This window comes from Coloeus monedula, assembly GCF_965178545.1.
Source record: "Coloeus monedula genome assembly, chromosome: 3".
In the NCBI taxonomy this organism is placed as follows: domain Eukaryota; kingdom Metazoa; phylum Chordata; class Aves; order Passeriformes; family Corvidae; genus Coloeus; species Coloeus monedula.
Window position 1 is genome coordinate 26,202,764 of NC_138783.1, and position 17,111 is coordinate 26,219,874.

General features: G+C 41.1%; 2 protein-coding genes across 4 annotated transcripts; one reads left to right on the top strand and one right to left on the bottom strand.

Annotated features, from left to right (window-relative positions):
- Nucleotides 1-567: 567 nt before the first annotated feature.
- Nucleotides 568-6,414, top strand: CCDC181 (coiled-coil domain containing 181; the record flags this gene model as incomplete). The annotated part of the gene is made up of 5 exons (XM_082278210.1): nucleotides 568-705; nucleotides 1,226-2,137; nucleotides 4,129-4,275; nucleotides 4,911-5,065; nucleotides 5,936-6,414. 5 exons carry the CDS (start codon nucleotides 568-570, stop codon nucleotides 6,054-6,056), a joined length of 1,473 nt encoding a protein of 490 aa, XP_082134336.1. The 3' UTR covers nucleotides 6,057-6,414.
- A 1,092-nt stretch (nucleotides 6,415-7,506) lies between these two features.
- BLZF1 (basic leucine zipper nuclear factor 1) lies at nucleotides 7,507-15,822 on the bottom strand. Of its 3 annotated transcripts, none has more exons than XM_082278761.1 (7): nucleotides 15,710-15,822; nucleotides 14,120-14,176; nucleotides 12,331-12,770; nucleotides 11,498-11,697; nucleotides 9,817-9,945; nucleotides 8,993-9,212; nucleotides 7,507-8,815 (listed from the first exon to the last, which is right to left on the bottom strand). In XM_082278761.1, exons 2-7 carry the CDS (start codon nucleotides 14,136-14,138, stop codon nucleotides 8,630-8,632), a joined length of 1,194 nt encoding a protein of 397 aa, XP_082134887.1. In that variant the 5' UTR covers nucleotides 14,139-14,176; nucleotides 15,710-15,822; the 3' UTR covers nucleotides 7,507-8,629. The 3 variants fall into 3 exon arrangements, with proteins under 3 accessions (XP_082134887.1, XP_082134889.1, XP_082134888.1); XM_082278763.1 differs by having other exon boundaries at nucleotides 15,753-15,784; XM_082278762.1 differs by lacking the exon at nucleotides 15,710-15,822 and having other exon boundaries at nucleotides 14,120-14,998.
- Between the last annotated feature and the right edge of the window lie 1,289 nt (nucleotides 15,823-17,111).

The window sequence follows — 17,111 nt, forward strand, 5'->3', positions numbered from 1 at the left end:
CACCAAGCACTGACGTTTAAGCAGTCCTTCAGGAGCTGCTGGCACCTGTGTGCTATGCAGTCCAAAGATTGTTTAAAAGCTTCAGTCCTTATAGTGGCTCATCTTCAGTTTTGTCATGAGCATGACTATATCCAGCCTGATTAACAGGTTAATGAGTGTTTAAAGTTACATTGCATTTAAACAAGGTAAGATACAAACAAGATAAGATACAAGCAAGAAGTTTGGAGTACTTCTAGCTAACATAAAAGAGTGATCTCTTTGTCCAAGCACAAGGCTAACTGTTAAAAGATCATGAGTTCTAGTTTAAGCTCTGACTAAATCACCTTGATTTGCTTTAATTCAAACCTTCTCCCAGTAGCTGGAGCTGGAAAGACCAAAACCATTCATGTTTTAAGCCATCAGTGATCCTTAGTCCTGAGGTGCTGTGGCACTGTCTGACATGGTTGTATTAATACTGCTCACAAGTTGATGTGGGTGCCACGAGACATCAGTATTTGTGTGTCACTAGAGTTTGAAAACATTTTATTCCCTCTCCTTTTTGTAGTATTAAACTAACACATCACCAAAATGAGTGAAAAGGAAGATCAAGGAGATCCAGCAGATGTCGGTGATTTAACAGAAAATGCAGAATATGAGGATGATTTTGAAAATGACCCTGAATGCCTAACTGATGAAGAAAAAACCCAAAACCTTGGTGAAAAAGAGGTATTTGTTGCACTAAATACTAGTTGTGTTATTTAGAAGACAAAATTGAGTAATATTTGGAATCGTAGGCACAAATTCAGTATTGCTTGAAATGCATAGGTGCATTCACTGAATTTTGACAAGGAAGGTTATTTGGAATTATAGTGAAAAACATTTCAGTGAACTGGTTAGTTTGGTTATAATATCCTTAAAGCAGACAATTCAGTGTTCATTGAAAATGATACGTTTTTTTCAAAAGTACTTCTGGGTTCCTCTAAGTGTTTGTGCAACGCTTGTTGTGGTTTTATGCTGTCACTAATCACTTTACTGTTTAGTTAAACTTTGTGCAAATGTGAACATGAAGAAACTTAAGAGACTTGTTAGTGCCAAAAAAGCTGTTAGTTATGACATGCACTACTTGACAGCCTGGCTTAGAATGCAGATAGTTTGTACTGCTCTTCTCTCTTGCTGTTTCTTTTCTCTTTCTTTGATAACCATTCTTTTGTTGAGAGAAGAGACTAGTTTATTTTAATTTTTTTAGAATCCTGAAGAAAATGAAGAGGATATTGAAGCACAAATTCCTAAAGCTGCAGACAGCTTTGAGGAAGACAGTAAGGAAATGGAAGAAAATCTAGATCAGCTTTTAGAGGCAGATGTAAAAGTGAAAGTGATATACTCTAGTAAAAAATATTTGGAATCCGGGGCAGATACGGAACAGGAGGACCACGAATCTGATAGTGAGAGAGAAAGCTTTATCCAGGAATCCAAGCTGGAAAATGAGCAGGATCTGAATGAGGAAGAGGATGAAGAAATAAAGCGTTACGTCTTGGGAAGGATTGAAGAAGCCAACAAAGAGCTGGAAAGTCAGGCTCCTGTGGATCAAAACAGAGAACGGAAATTAAAATTTAAGGATGAGTTGGTGGATCTTCAAGCTCCTCCTCCAGAAAATGCTGAAGTTGGTAAAACTGACCTTGCAAGAGGAGACGATGTTTCAAGGAGGCTGTCTCAGCTGCGTATTTCTAATGACATGGGACAGAAACGCCCATCGCTTTCAGCACGTGCTGGCTCATATGATGAAATGACAGATGCTAAAATCCTAGTGGAAAAAGATAGAAAGTTTGAACTCTTAAGTATACGTGATATTGAAAGCCAGGGCATTTTGCCCCCAATAAGTGTTTCTTTTACAGATATTGAAACTCAACAAACATCTCCAAAATCTTCACTCTCCAGTTCTTCTCACACTGCCTCTAAAATGAAAGAAATGCCTCCATCTAACTCTAAGCATCCTCCAGATTCTGCTTTGAGTGCTGCAAGAGATCTGGGAAAACAGAAGAGTCCACAGAAGACTGAGTCTGCACACGTGCCCGTGAAAAGCTCCACTTACAGTCTTACTCCCAGACAAAAAGAATTAAGGAAGCAGATAGAACAAAGGAATGAAAGACTGAGGAGAGAGGTAAATACATAGAGAAAAGGAAATCACAGTGACCATCATATTCCTGTGTTCCACAAAGACCACATGCTCAGGGTATTTACTCCATTCTTCCTTGATAAAAGAGGCAGCAGTAGTAGTTGTAGTAATAATAATAACAATAATAACAATAATTCTCTGGGGTTTATATAGAATCTCTCAAAGCTCCTTTCTCAGAGTGGCATAGGATCATACTCCTCCTTCCTCAGAGGAGAAATGAAGTATTTATTTAATATATCCTTCATAAATAGTCCTTCTTCTGTTCTATTTTTCTTACTGCTTTTGCTTTTTGACACTCTCTCTACCTAGGTTCTGTTACAGTCCCAGAGTTTATGGAATGTAGCACATGGTGTCACATCTGCACATATTGTACTGCAGTGCAGGAAGTTTGCATTAACCACAGTAAGGCAGGGGCACATTTGGGTACTCAAGAGGTATGAATTAGGAAATTATCATATGGGAGAGTGTTCAGTCATAATATAACATTTACCCAACAGAGTGACTGTAAGAACCTTTTTAATTCTTTCTCAGCTCCTTACACGGAAAAAAAAATTACATTTAATAGAGAGTCAGCCTCTGTCAGCTGTAATAGGGATTTCAGAAATCTTTACCAGAGAGTTAAAAAACGTAGATGGTTTTCTTCTCTTTGCATTATGATGATACAATTACAAACAGGTAACTTGCGATGTGTGGTGCTCTATAAAAAAGAGCACGAAGCATCTGCCGTTTTTCTGTGCCATGATGTACTAATTAAGCTGGCTAAGTAGCTTCCAAGGTTGCTTTCTATCTGTGGAAATAGCTCTAGCCTGCTTTATTGGAAAAGGTTGCTGAGGCTCAGCTCAGTGATGAGGGGCATGAAATGTGACAAGCAATTGAAGTGTTTTCTTTTTGCACACAAGACTAGATCTCTTGACACCATGCTCTGTGTATTTAAAGTAAAAGGTAGTGTGGTGAGGGGAAGGAAGGTTATTTTTCCTAACAGTGTGTGATAAATTTCTTCCTCTGTTGGCTGACTTAATGGAAAGGTAAGGACGTGTTACCTTATTTCTTCACTCTGGAATGGAATTCTTCCATTCTGTGATGGACCTCATGGGCATGAAACATTTCTTGACATTACTGGAATCCATCTGCTTCATTTTGGTGCTGCTTCATTTCATTCCAATAAATCAGAAATGGTAAGTTTGGAGGATATGTGAAAGTTGTGTGTAGGTGGGAGGAACATCATCTATTTGCAAGAAGATTAGATTTCTCAAAGTATTGAAATGAGTAGGGATTGTAGCTTTTGTCTCAAAGAGAGTAAATCCTGGTAAAAAGTGTCCTAATCAGCTTTCTGAAGCATTAATTGAAAACTTTTCTCCTCCTTGTAGATACTTATCATTAGCTAAAATGTAATTAATAAGTTAAAAGAAACTTTTCTCAATTTTGTACATATCAGTTCATTTTGTACACTTGAAAAAAGCCTGAAGCTATTAATACTCCTAAAGTAAATACATTACAACTTCATTCCAAAAAAACCTCCTTATTTATAAGGTAGTGCCTGCAATCCATAGGTTGTTAAATATCCTTTATGGTTGAGTGGTCCATCAAGCCTGAGGGCTGCATTAATTTTAAAAATGCATCAATTTAAAGTGATTCTAAGCTAATCAGAGCAATTGGGCAGACCTTAATTTTAAGAGTTTTCACCTGATGCTCTTTAATGTCTGTGAGTTGAGATGTGTCATGGAAATGGAATCTAATCCACAAAAGGGATTAGACTGAAAGTATGTGAATATATCACAAACCACAGAAGTGCTCCAAGCAATTTCTTCCTAAAGGTATTATCAGCTGTGATGCAGTCTTCGAGTATTCCAGTTTCATCTGTATTTTAGTGTGTCTCTCATGCAATTCAAATAGCTTATTTATTGCCTGCAACAGTCTCTGAAGATTAAGATCATTCTCTTGAAAATTAAGTTTATTCACTTTTCCTTCCACTTAAGGAAGAAGAAAGGAAAAGGGAGCTAGAAGAAGAGAGGAGAAGAGAGAATGACATAGTTTTTAGAGCGTGGTTACAGAAGAAAAAAGAACAACTACAAGAAGAAAAGCGAATTCGTCTTGCAAAGCAGCTGGAAGAGCTGAGCATCAAAGTAAGGTCTCCCTAATGTGGAACTGGGATCTATAGTGCTCTTGTTAAATAGGAAAACCAAATTCTAAGCCTGTGTTCTTAGCTAAGTGTATGAAAATTTACACCGACGGGAAATGTTCTTGTTACATTGTTTTCAGTGAAGAGCTAGACTTGCATGTTTAGAGCTTTTCTGCTTGGCAGGGTGGCTTGCATTGTAGAAGCATGAACTTAGCTATAAAATCACAGGGGATACAGTGATGCTCCTATATACCAGGAGAATTACTTGGCTGAACCCTGCAGTGAACAAGCAGCCAGAAGACTCTCTGGAGTGTGTTCCTTACCATCAGAACTTGTTAGCAAGCAGTTAATGCACATGACCTGATCAAAACCTGGAGATTCAGATACTGTTCTAAAGTTCTTCCGGCTTTAAGGGATGGGCTTGAAAAGCTAAATTCAGTATTTTTTTCAACACAGTGCTTTGAATGCTTGCTCATGTAGATATTCTATGCCAGATTAGCATATGCTATCATGTGTTTATAAAGTCTGTTTCATAGAGGGGACATGCCAGAAGAATACAAAACAAATTATTATAATGTGATTATTCTAAAGGTCATTTACTGATAAGCCTTGTGTATATGTGTCTTTTTTATTAACTAGGAGAGGAACAGGGATCCAGAAGAAGCCTACAGGTTATGGCTTAAAAAAAAGCACCAACAGTATGTGAGAGAAAAACGGATAGAATTTTTGAGACGCCAAGCTGAGGAAGTGCCCTATTTTCCAAGGGCAGAGGAATGCGACAGAGCTTTTAGAGAGTGAGTAGGGTCATTCCTAAGGAACCATATTTGAAACCTTTGTAGTCTGTCAGGTCAAAACTGTAGTTATCTTATGGGACATCTTTGCTGCTGAAGTCCTCATTGTTTTGGAGGGTTGTTTTTTTGCATGAATATGTCCTTTTAAACTTACACCCTAGCAAAAATACATCATCAATCCTTGCTGTTGTTTGTTCACTGCTGTGAAATTACTTGTCAGAACCCGAGCTGAAAAGAGTGAATTGCTTTTACTAAAAAAGGGATCTTCTCCCCAGATGCTCGTTGCCTGTTCTGGACCAAGCTTGGGTTGTTTCAGTCCATTAAATGAACATAAAGTTAATCCAGTTTAACAAAATGGGAGCAGGGCCAGCTCAATTGGTGGAGCCTTGGGTGTTAACTAACCAGGTGGTCTTTGCTAGATGCTGCTCCCAGTTTTTGAAAGTTCCCCCACCCAGTGCCCTCAAGGTAGTTTTTAACAATCCATTGCACCGTTCCACTTTGCCTGCAGCTGGTGCATGGTAAGGGATGTGGTACCCCCACTCAGTGCCATGTTCTCTAGCCCAGGTGTTTATAAGGCTGTTCTTGAAATGAGTCCCACTGTCAGATTCAATTCTCTCGGGGGTACCATGCCTCCAAAGGACTTGCTTTTCGAGGTGGATGGGTGGGTGCAAAAGCAGGGGAATTGGGGTGGGAAAGTATGCTTCCTGTGTTTGGGTGTGGCAGGCTTTTAGACTGTCTCAGCCATGACACGCAACTTCACCCTACAAGACAGGGTGGGCTCCAGTTAAGCGGGGGGGCAAGTCTCCTTGGAATGGATGATGTAAAACTTGAAACTGCAACTGCCAGTACTTCTGGTCCTTTCTCTCTCCACAGCTGGCTGAGAAGGAAGAGAGAAGAGAAACGAGCAGCAGAACTAGCTGCTAAAGAGAGAGCCAGGCAGCTTAGATTAGAAGCCAGAAGAGCAAGACGGATGCGGAACATGCACTATATTTAGTTCAGAGCCAAAATCCTTTTGCTTCACAGACCATTACAGTTGAAATTTTGATGTAGCCACAGAGTTCTTGGTGACAATCTTCTTAATTTTTATGGCTTGAGTTTTTGGTCTTTACAGCTGACTTTTTGTGGTGTTTTTAAAGCTTTCAAGCAAGTTTAACAATTAACCTTCAGTGACAATGATTTTCCTATCTATTTATTTGTAATTTAGTTGAAAAGCCTGCTTTAATGCATAACTCAGGGATCTTCTTGGTTTAACCAAATCTAAATGAGTGCAAGATCTATGTAATGAGGGTGGTAAATACATTCCCTTCTTTAAAAGGCACTTTATACTCAGCTCCATCATGGATTCCTGGATGCAGGCTACTGTGTAAAATGTTGAATTTTTGGTGGATTAATATTGCTGTTTGATGCTGCTAGTGATTAAGACTGTGCAAGGTGTTATGTTGTTGGAAAATGATGTTTCTTGTACCACTTCCTATTGATCTGTTGACCAGCTCTAGACCAGAGGATTGTGTTCTTTTAGGTTCCTGGAAAAGTGGTAATTGAAGACTAATGTGTAGGTGAACGTGCAACAGGTTTTGAAACTTAATTTCTGTGAGTCATATTCAGTCGTTTTCTATTCCACGGAATTAAAAGCTTGTGCAAATTATGACCTTTTCCAATAGTAAGGAAGCTAGGTTCCTTATATAAATGTCAATGTTTATTATAATAAATTTAGCAAATAACATCATCTTACCCAGCTAAATTGTGAACTCTTGATAGAGAACATGCCAAAGTCACTCATGAAATCATAAAGTTAGTGAAAGAAGAGGAGGATTCTGTCCAACTATATGCCCCAACTGATTACATGGTCCTGACATTGCTCCTAAATTTTTCCACATTCACAGTGTATTCTGGGAGTACTGCAAACAGACAGAATTGTAGTAGATGCAAAGCAGATTTTCTAGTAGTATTTTTCTTGGTTATTTTTGGAGCTACTTACAGGCATATTGAGAGTACTGGTGTTGGACTGGAGGCTGCTGTGTTGCAGCTTTTGCCAGCATAGAGAGTGAACATGGATACAAAATGAAAATTTCACATGCTAATAAGACACATAAGTAACAGGTGCCTTCCTCCTTCCAGTACATTCCCCTGACACCAAAGGCAAGAAGAGCTTCCTGTGTCTAGCAAGCAAATCCAGGGGGAATGTTTGCAAAGGTTCACACACACCATCTCCCTAATTGCACAAAACTACAAAAGAAGTGCTTCTCTGTTCATTGCCTCCCACAGCAGAGTGAAGGGTTTTACAGTTCAATGTCATATAGTTCCTTTTATGCTACAGAGAAAACAGGGTCAGAAATATGACTTCATTAAATCCAAAATTGTGACTTGAAAGCAAGCAAAGGAAGTTTATTGTAGCTTTCTTCATGCAAACCAAAGCAGAGCCTGCAACAGCAAGAACTTACAGCTTACACACTCTGATCATGGTAAGAGATTCAAATGAAAATTGGGTAAAAACAACCATTTCAGAAACCTTTTCCCTAAACTAGACAGCTTCATATGGTAAATTTGGGGGTGAAACTAAGAAACTTAAATAGGCTTCTTTGGATTTAGCAGATTGTCTCTAAAAGTTCTCTTCAAACCTATGTCAAGAACTTCAAATCCACATCAAGATTATAAAACCATACAAGTAAAAAACTACTCTTTTTTTTGTGCAAACTTAGTGCTTATCTTCATCTTCCCATAATAACCAGGAAGACCTTGGGCAAGGATTGAGTCCTAATGCCAGGCCAGGCTTCAGTGCTGTGTACTAAAGGAAGTACGTCAGTCTGCCTTTGCTGAGGATCAGCTATGCAGCAGCTTCACTCTAGAAGCTGACACAATGGAAAGCCATTATTTCAGCTCTATGGAAACACAAAAATAATCTCACCCCACTGAGTTTTCTAGACCCCACTTGCAACCAGCTACTACTTATCTATTATAGCTAAAGTTAATTCAGGCTTCATCTCCTTCTTGACAGGAGGGCTGACACTGCATATACTCTTGCTTTCAGAACTTACAGCTATGAAGAATCATTGCACATACTCCTTTTTATAACTAAATGTAAAAGGTTGAACACAGACTTGGGGACAGTTCATCACCTTGGCTAAGATTAAAAAAAAAAAAAAGCATGTAACTGACCATTACTTTATTTTTAAATTTAGACATAACTGATCAGCACTTCATTTGCTTTGGTATGGTTACACTTCTGTCTCTCCCTCTCTGAGGGAAATTCATTAAGATTTGCTAGTAAGACTATAAACGTTAAATAGTCAAGAGCATCTCTGTGCTCTACAAATTGGACCAGCATACCATTTTGTTTTGCCTTTGTATAAGAAAATAAGTAGCTTTCCAGATTGAGAAGTAGTAGAAGTACCCAGAGACTACAGAAATCCTGTCAGTCCCTAACTTCAAGAGGTAGAGAAGCAGAAACCATGTAACTTCCAATGCTAAACCCATCCATTATGGAAAAAAGACAAAGGGAAGCCTGCTGAACATCAGCTAGTGTAGTTCTTCAGAAAGAGTGCATGTGCAGCTGCCTTGGCTGGGCTTTTAAAGGGCTATCAGCTCTCCTTGACAGTGATTGCAACAATTGAAGGTTACATCTTCGTATCTTGTATATGGGTGAAACCTTCCAATACTTTTCTTTGTGGAAAGGAAAGAAGATGGAGAAGTCTCAGAAAAAGAAACTTCTGTTGATGTTTCTGGACGTGCAGCTGGATCCAGTACATGTAGCATCTAAGGATGGAAAAATTGAGACTGAAGATATTTTTATACAGTTTAATGGGCTTTTTCCTTCTCTAAGAACTAGGAAGGATTTCTGCTCGAAAGCCATTTTCCATTTTTTTTCCAAGCTGAAAATGAAATATTCATTTATCCAGAACCTTAATATAAACATGTATCAAGAGTTCTTACCATTTCAGCCATTTTCTCAGCAGGGGTATTGCAAAACTCCACAGTTGTTGAAGTCTTTTTTGGACTGTTAGTGCCAACATTTCCTAGAAGATGTGAGCTTACAGCTTTGGCTAGCTTACAATTCACAGCTGCTAGCTCTGTTGTAGTGTAAGGTTGGGCACTAGGATAGTATGTCTGTTGTCTCCCCCACTGAAGAGAAACCATGAGCTCCTCCAGAAGCCTGTGCAGAAAGGAAAGAAGCACTGTTATTGGGGTTTGTATTCTATACTGTATAATCAGCACCCAGCACACTTCAGAGGAATTGTCTCTTCCCAAGCCTTACTGCACAAGCTAAATCTTCAGCTAAATAAATGGATAGAAAAAGTGTTTAAGAACAAGGAGACAAATGGACTGTTCTCCAAGGTAACCAACACAGGACCTTAATACTGGGAACACTTATTTGACATCTGGCAGAATTAGCACTGTAAAGTGCATGTACATAGAACAATCTCTTCTTTGCTATTCTGATATTTTGGAAGGAAACAGAGAAGACTTGAAATCAAGACAGTAAGTGATTAAAGAGAGAAAGCCTGAGGATATGAGGGATGTCAGTTCCTCAGTTTATTACCCCTAAGACCCCAGACCTCTAGGAAATGAAGAAAGAATTCTATTACTTTTGCTCTTTCAGCTCAAGGACTGGAAAGTGACTGTACTATACATCAGCATCATTGATTTTTGTTGAATATCACTCGAAGAGGGGAAAGCTATTTGATTCTCCTCTAGCCTAAAATAAACTGACAAAAATGAGGTTTGCACAGAGGTAGTCTGGATTAGAAAAATCATACTTGTGCGTATCAATCATCTCGTGACGGAACTGATCGCGTTCATTCAGCAAGTCCTGGATTGCACTTTGTGCATCCCTAGTTTGGCGCTGAAGAATTGCTCTGGTATTGGTCAGCTCATCAGCCATCACCCTGCAGAAGAAATCTCCAGTCAGTAGTGCAAGTGAACAGTTTGAAAGTCACCTTTTTTCTACTACAGACCATCATTTGTCTGCTCAACCTGAGGATTAAGCTGCTGTTCTCTGTCCTCTCCCCCATGCAGAGCCTTTATCAACCTAATTAAGAATAATTTCTGTTCAACTACAGCCAACACCAGTGCAAGATTATGTTTTGACTGAGTTTAAACAATCTTAGGCCACTTAATACAAATCTAGTAACAGACATTTCAAAATACCTTGGGTAAGTGTACATGGTTGACAAGGATCCTGTGAAAGAAAAAGCTAAATACATTTTTCTTTTACTAACAATTCTCACAAGTATGCTGTAATCACATCTGTTCACTCATCTCTAAAAATGACAGCTATGGCTATAGACTGCATTTATTTAACTCTTTGCCTTTCCCACGGGCAATCACCAGATGTCAGATATGAGTATTTAAGAGCTACACACAGGACAGCTATTGTCACGTTTTGCTGTGCCATGAGGCTTGGCACTGATGCCTCCAGCAGGCATTTCTAATGCCTGTGATATTCCAAATGCAAAACCCAGACTGACATTTAACAACCAGTTAGAAATACGAGATAAAAATGAATCAGGATGTTACAATATTGAAGACTGTTCCTTTAAGCACATTGCTGAGATTCACAGCCCTGATCTCAGAACTCCTCATAATGTTAAAAAAACCCAAGTTTGCGTAGTAACTCTTACTCAGCTAGGACTTACAAGTACCATTACACCCCATATGTTACACAAGTTACCATTACACCCCATATGCTGAAACTTCTTAAGACTAGCAAATTAAAGGGACGAGACTGTATACTGCCATTTCCTTCAAGCAGTAAGGTCTTTTGTGATATGCATTAAGCATCATAATTCAGTCAGTTATATCCAAGTATAGTAGAAAATTAAAAATCCTAGAACACTATTTACAGATCTGGTAAGACAACTAAACTTAGCAAGTTTAAAGTCCAATCCATTGTCAAATGAGATTTTGACTTTCAGACCAGCTTTAATGTTAGAGAAGTAACAGGAGGGTTCTGAGCAGTAACAGAACCAGTGCTGGATAAAGAGGTCCACCTACTCTTTCTTCCATAGTAGATCCCTGACTTGCTATAAGCAGAGCTCTTAACCACATTGGCCTCTTCTCAAATTAATGATTGTATCATTCCAGGGGGGTTGCAAGCTAATTACTGTTATGAAAAGTCAGCTGCCCTAGAAGACATTTTTAAACCCAAAACTGCATGCAGTTTTATCAAAATTAGGAGGTTCTCTTGCTATGTTGACAAGTACTGTAGTTGAGATTTTAGGAGGTTTAGGACTCACTGTATTACCTCTGAAAAGCAGGACTATTCAGATTTACAAGGAGCTTCCTTTCTTTATACCTTTTCTGTATTCTCAGATTTCATAATAGGTGTCAGTATGGCTGTTGTGGCTGTCCTCTGCATATGAAAGCACACTGCAATGAGTGTATGTGATGAAAGACTGAAGGGAAATGCTGTTAGGACAGCTCCATGAGAGAGAATACCTGCTTGCTAGGAATTTGCTTCTCCACACATCACATTGTATAGACATGCGCTCCAATTGTTCAGACAGCTGAGCCATATTCCGGCCCAGGACTTCGTTTTCTAGGATGAGCTGATTCTTCTCACGAGCCATCCGTTCAAAGTGATACTGCAGGTCATCCCCAACAGAAGCAACAAGTAATTTCTTCAGCTCCCGATTAACCTAGAATTAGACCAGACTCTCTTGTAACTATGAATAGAGAATAAACACTCCTACTTCCAGAATGCAGTGCAAGTTATTGGAAATTGCTAACAGTAAATTGCCTTTCTCTTTCTAGAATGGGATGTATCCAGGCAAGCATAAACACTTGAGCCTAATGCATGTCCAACATATTCTTGTTTAAATTCTAACAGTCAAAGAGGATGAATGAAAGCTTGCTGCAGGAAACAAAGTTTCAGTAGTATTCCACTCCTGAATCAGTAAGATAACAAAGGATTAGACAAGACATCCACAGGTATACGGAACAGAAAATTATAGTCAACCCTTCTATGGCATAACATTTTTCACTTAGTGATTTAAGGAGCAAAATCTTCCCTCATAAAAGATCAATTTCCCTGCAGCTATCTAGTGTGTTTCTCCCAGCGAAGTCTTTGACTCTTTCATCTGTTGTCAGAGAAGCAGCACCAGAATACTTTGATGTACTTCTACTCTGTATCTTAGCTGGCAAGTTCAAAAGGGAACCTATTTGTTTCAAGGCTAGAGTGTCATAGCAGTTCTCTTTGGTCACATTCACAAACTGCTTATACAAACCAAAACAGTTCAGCTGTGTGAGAGAAAACACCTTTAATTTCTTACCTCTGTCTGTATACGCAGCTGATTAGAGAGACCTTCTTTATCCTGTAACAACCGCTTTTCTGAATTCTTCAGCTTTTCAATTGCATTTTTCAGCTCTATCTGTTCTTTCTGGGGATCTGTGGCTCCATCCGACTGATGGAATGTGTCTCCTTTATGTCCCACAGATTTAGCTACCTTAGCATTTTTAGTTGGAACAACATGGGTGATAGCTGCTTTGGGGACTAATATTCGAATAGCTTCAATCTCCACTGATTTATCAGCATGTACTTTCCCCAGCTGCAGAACTCCGGGACTCAGCGAAGAGGCTGCCTTTTTATGGGGGCTGTGGTGGATGTGATGGTTTGTAGTGTTGGCTCCAGTGATTACTTCCACTGATCCAGCTGTTTGCTCTGTTTCCATGCCATCTCCAGGTCCTCGAATGGGTGCTGAGGCATCATCAACTGAAATTTAGAAATTGTGGAGGGAAAGTTTACCAGCTTTCACTTGGTTATAGTGTTATTGTAAGTCTTTCCTTAATTTCTGTACTTCAAAGTTACAGATTTTAATTGTACACTGCATGTGTCAAATAGTCCATTGCAGCAGTGATTATCAAGCACAAGTCAGAAAATCATAGAATGGTTTGGATTGGAAGGGACCTTCAGGATCATCTCATTCCAACCCCCTGCTGTGGGCAGGGATACCTTCCTGTGGACACCACCACACTAGACCGGGCTGTTCAGGGCCCCATCCAACCTGTTCTTGAACACTTCCAGGGATGAGACATTCACAACTTCCCTGGGAACCTGTTCCAGTGTCTCACCACCCTCACAGTAAGCCCTTAGTCAAGTAAGTCCTTACTCAAATGTGCATTGCTCATTAGCAATAGCAGTACGAGACACAAACATTGATCTGAATTGCATTAATTTTAATTTCCTACTGCCATACAAGATTAAATGCAGACACAAAAGAGAGCTTTCCTGGAAAAAAATTCTTGACAACATTACTCATAGGCTGAAAACAAAATCAGGTTTTGGGAGCTGACAGAATCAGAGCAGTTTCATTTTAAGAGCAAGAAGCAAATGAAAAACAGCTATTAGCCAGACAGCTACTGACACCTTAAGAAGTTTAGCAGACTGTCAAGTCGTAACGTGTTTTAGTTGCCCAAGTGAAGGTTTAAGAAAAGCCAACAAGCCAGTTCTGCTCCATTTCTGAACTACAGACTCCAGCATTCCCAGTAATGCTGCATTCTGCTCTATAGTCCCCAATACACATGACATTTACTGAAATTAATTTTATTTAAGTTTTCAGCTCAACAAATTATTATCATAGTACAGTTTCCTCACAATGGGTGAGAGATACAAAGTTTCTGAGGACATGGCTACACATACTGCTTTTTTTCTCATACTGCAGGCAGTAATGTGAGCTTGTGTCCTTTATCCAAATATTAATGGATTTCAAAAATGCTGTAGTAACACCATTATATTGCCTTACTTTCAGGTTTGCTGATTCAGTACCAACATGTTCTAAATACTAGAGGAGGCTGTCAGACAAGTGTACAGACAGATCACAGTACCAGTGACAAACTTATTTTTCAATATAGAGCTGGATTAGAAAAATTACATTCTGTTGCTGCTCCATCCAGGCAGCTCTGGTTTTCACTGAAATGAAGAAGTCACAGAACTACTTCCTCACAGCTACATAAAAGTCATTCATTTAAATGAATGGAGCCTAGTATACAGTGTAACTCTGCTGTTTAAAATTCCAGTTACTTTTTAATCCAGTCTGCTTAGATGTCATATGAACAACCTACCTTTTTCTAGAGATGTCATTTTCTCTTTAGCAGTCAGCTCTTCCTAACTAGGTAAGTCTGAGGAAGAAATGAGGAGGGGGGAAAAAAATCTTCAGCAAGGTAATAGTGGCAGTTAATCTTGGATTATCCTATTTTCTAGTACAGCCTCTAAACTCCGGTTCAGTAGCACAGTGAAAAAACCCACACCAAAACAAAGGGGGAAAACCCAAAATGATAAAAACTACACCAAAACCCATAGAGTTAAAAGGAGAAGACTGTGAGACTTCTGGCACTTGTGTCTGTTTTCACCAAGAGCTGCACTTCGACTCCTTTGCATTGCTCCTCATCTTGTTCTAGTTTCCATTCCTCAGAATTCTCTTTCTGGTCTCCCTCCTTTTTTCAGCGAGCCCTCATCGTACTCTTTAAAAGCCTGCAACGTTCCCAGAGTACGACTGCACGACTGTGCCGAGATAACCTAAAATAATGACAGAGCTACAAGAAAAGGAAATTCCACACAGTGCTTCAAGCAGATCATGAGGTAAAGAGGAAACAATGGCAACTGCACAGCTACACAATTCCTTTAGTCCTGCTTGCTGAACAACCTTTTTGATAGGGCCAATTCTCAGTCAAAGAAGGAGTCAGTGCCCCGAGTGGGTGAACATGGTTAGTTTAACCTAACAGCAAAAGCTGACCCCCAGTTTGGCCCAAACCACCATCCTGACCATTTTCTCCCTCATCCACCAAAGGTATTGACCGTTGCCACCTTTATCCACTATCAATTATACAAGTCACTGATCCTTCTTTTCTAGGGATCTTTTCTGTCTCTTAACTACATTCGTTTGAGATCAGTATACCCCTATTTTGTTTGGCTGGCTTTTTTTCCTTGAGTTTTCCCCACTATTCAAGGGAGATCCCCAGGGCCCTTGCTTCGTTTCACTGTACCACTAACTGAAAAGGTTTAACTACAGCTTTTTGACTTCCATTGCAACAGCGCTGCCCTAAAGAGAAAATGGCAGCAGTGAGCACACTACTACTTTCGGGTTTCTAGATTAAAGACTTGTTTTGTGTCAGGCAGGTTTATCTTTTGTGAAGAACAGAAGACAAGAAAAACACCTTTCCCTCCTTGAGCTTTCTCAAACTACAGATACAGAAATGTCTCACCATCTGTTGCTTCCACAATTGGAGTTGTGTGTTTGCTTATTTAATAGCCATTAGGTGTTAATCACCACTGCTGTTCGTTCCTTTTGATTGAGGATGTCTATTTACTTGATGAGACAGAGGCGGATGAGAGCCTAGCTGCTCAGAAAGAGGCAAGAATACTCAACGAAAGACTGAGTAGGAGCATTTGGGCTTATCCGCTCCATCAGACACGACCTGCCGGTGACCCTGCTCCTTCAGAGTTCCCGCTATAATACTGGCCAGTTACGTGCGGGGGCAGTGTAAGCCTCCCAACACGTCCCCCTCCTCCTACATCTCCGCAGGCAAGACTCCCTCACTGGTTGCATCATTACCCACCGCACCTCCCCGCGGACACCGAGCCCTGCCGGACCCAGGGCCTCGCCCAGCCCCGGCCCGCCCAGCCCCGAGCCCCCAGCCCCGGCCCCGACAGACCGGCCCGCAGCAGCGATGTCGCCACAGCCCCCACAGTTGTCACCTCCGCGGCTTCCGCGTCCGGCGGCGGGCGGGGCGCTCCGCGTGTCGTGTCCGCTCCCGCCCAATCGCGGGGCCGGGCGCGGGGGCGGCGCTTCGGTTGCCGGGGCAGGGGCGGGCTGGGCATCGCCATCGTCGCCGTCATCATCCTCATCACCATCATCGCCATGGTGAGCGGGGACATGGGGCCGGGGGCAGCGGCGGCGGCGGCTCCGCGGGGCAGATGTCCTCAGGGCCGCAGGCGGGAGGTGCCGCCGCCGGGACGCGCCCCCGCCGGGACGCGCCCGGCCCTTGGCTATGGGGCTCGTGGGGCGCACCCGGGGGATGTTTTAAGGGGCCGTTCGGGCTCGCTGGTGCCCAGCTGGTGGGAGGCTGCTGGTGCCACCCCGGAGCCTCCCTGAGTTGGGCATAGGCTGGGCCAGGAACTCGGGAGACCGAGCGGGAAGGCAGTGGTGCATTTTGAGGAGGGAATAGGTTTCAGGTGCCACAGTCTTTATTCTTGACTGGATCTACTGTGTAGTAACGCAGAACAGACGACAGGATGTCATTGCAGGGACAATAATAAAAGAAAACCAGTTTGCATTTTAATATCGGGGAAAGGTTCTTCATCCAGAGGGTGGTTGGGCACTGGAACAGGATCCCCAGGGAAGTGGTCACTTGGAAGCACCAAGCCTCACAGAGTTCGAGAAATGTTTGGACAACGCTCTCAGGCACAGGGTGTGACTCTTGAGGCTGCCATGTGCACGGCCAGGAGTTGAACTCGGCAGTCTTTGTGGGTCCCTTCTATCGCAGCACATTCTGTGATTATAATGGAGCTCAACTGAGTCCCCTTTGTTCAAGATGGTGTGCAAACCCCAGTGTTGTAGAGCTGATTAAAAAATCAACAACTTCGAGTTGCATTTTGTACTCAAACTCATATGCAAAACACATGCGGTAGCCTGGCAGATGCACCTGCTGGTGGGTCCACCCTTAATACCCATCTCCAGCGCCTCAGATTTGCCCCAGCCCCTCCAGCAGCTTATTTTGCACCTTGCTTTTGGAACATAAACTTAAGATCAGCAATTGCCACTTAAATAGAAATGCCACTGTTTGTTTTCAGATACTGGGGTTACAAGTGTTTTGTTTAATCAAGGTAAAACTGTAATTTTCAATTCCCATGTTGAATTTATTCACGTCGGCAGAAGTCCTGCTTTGTGAGTTGTACCTTAGGTAAAGCATTTGCTTTGTTGTAGTTGGCTGTCACTGAGTTTGACATGTCTCTAACCTCCTTTTATTTCTGAGGTGATGCCAAGTTAACTTCATTGAAGCAGTGTGGAATCTTACAGCAACCTCTAACAAAATGTTTCATGGCATATTTGTTTAA

Bases quoted from the DNA above. Each gene is read 5' to 3' on its own strand.
- BLZF1 (XM_082278761.1), bottom strand. The intron at 9,946-11,497 runs GTATTCTCTCTC...TTTCTTCTGCAG, and splicing joins AGCAAATTCCTAGCAAGCAG to GGTGATGGCTGATGAGCTGA. The intron at 9,213-9,816 runs GTATGATTTTTC...CTTTCTGCACAG, and splicing joins GAGATGATTGATACGCACAA to GCTTCTGGAGGAGCTCATGG.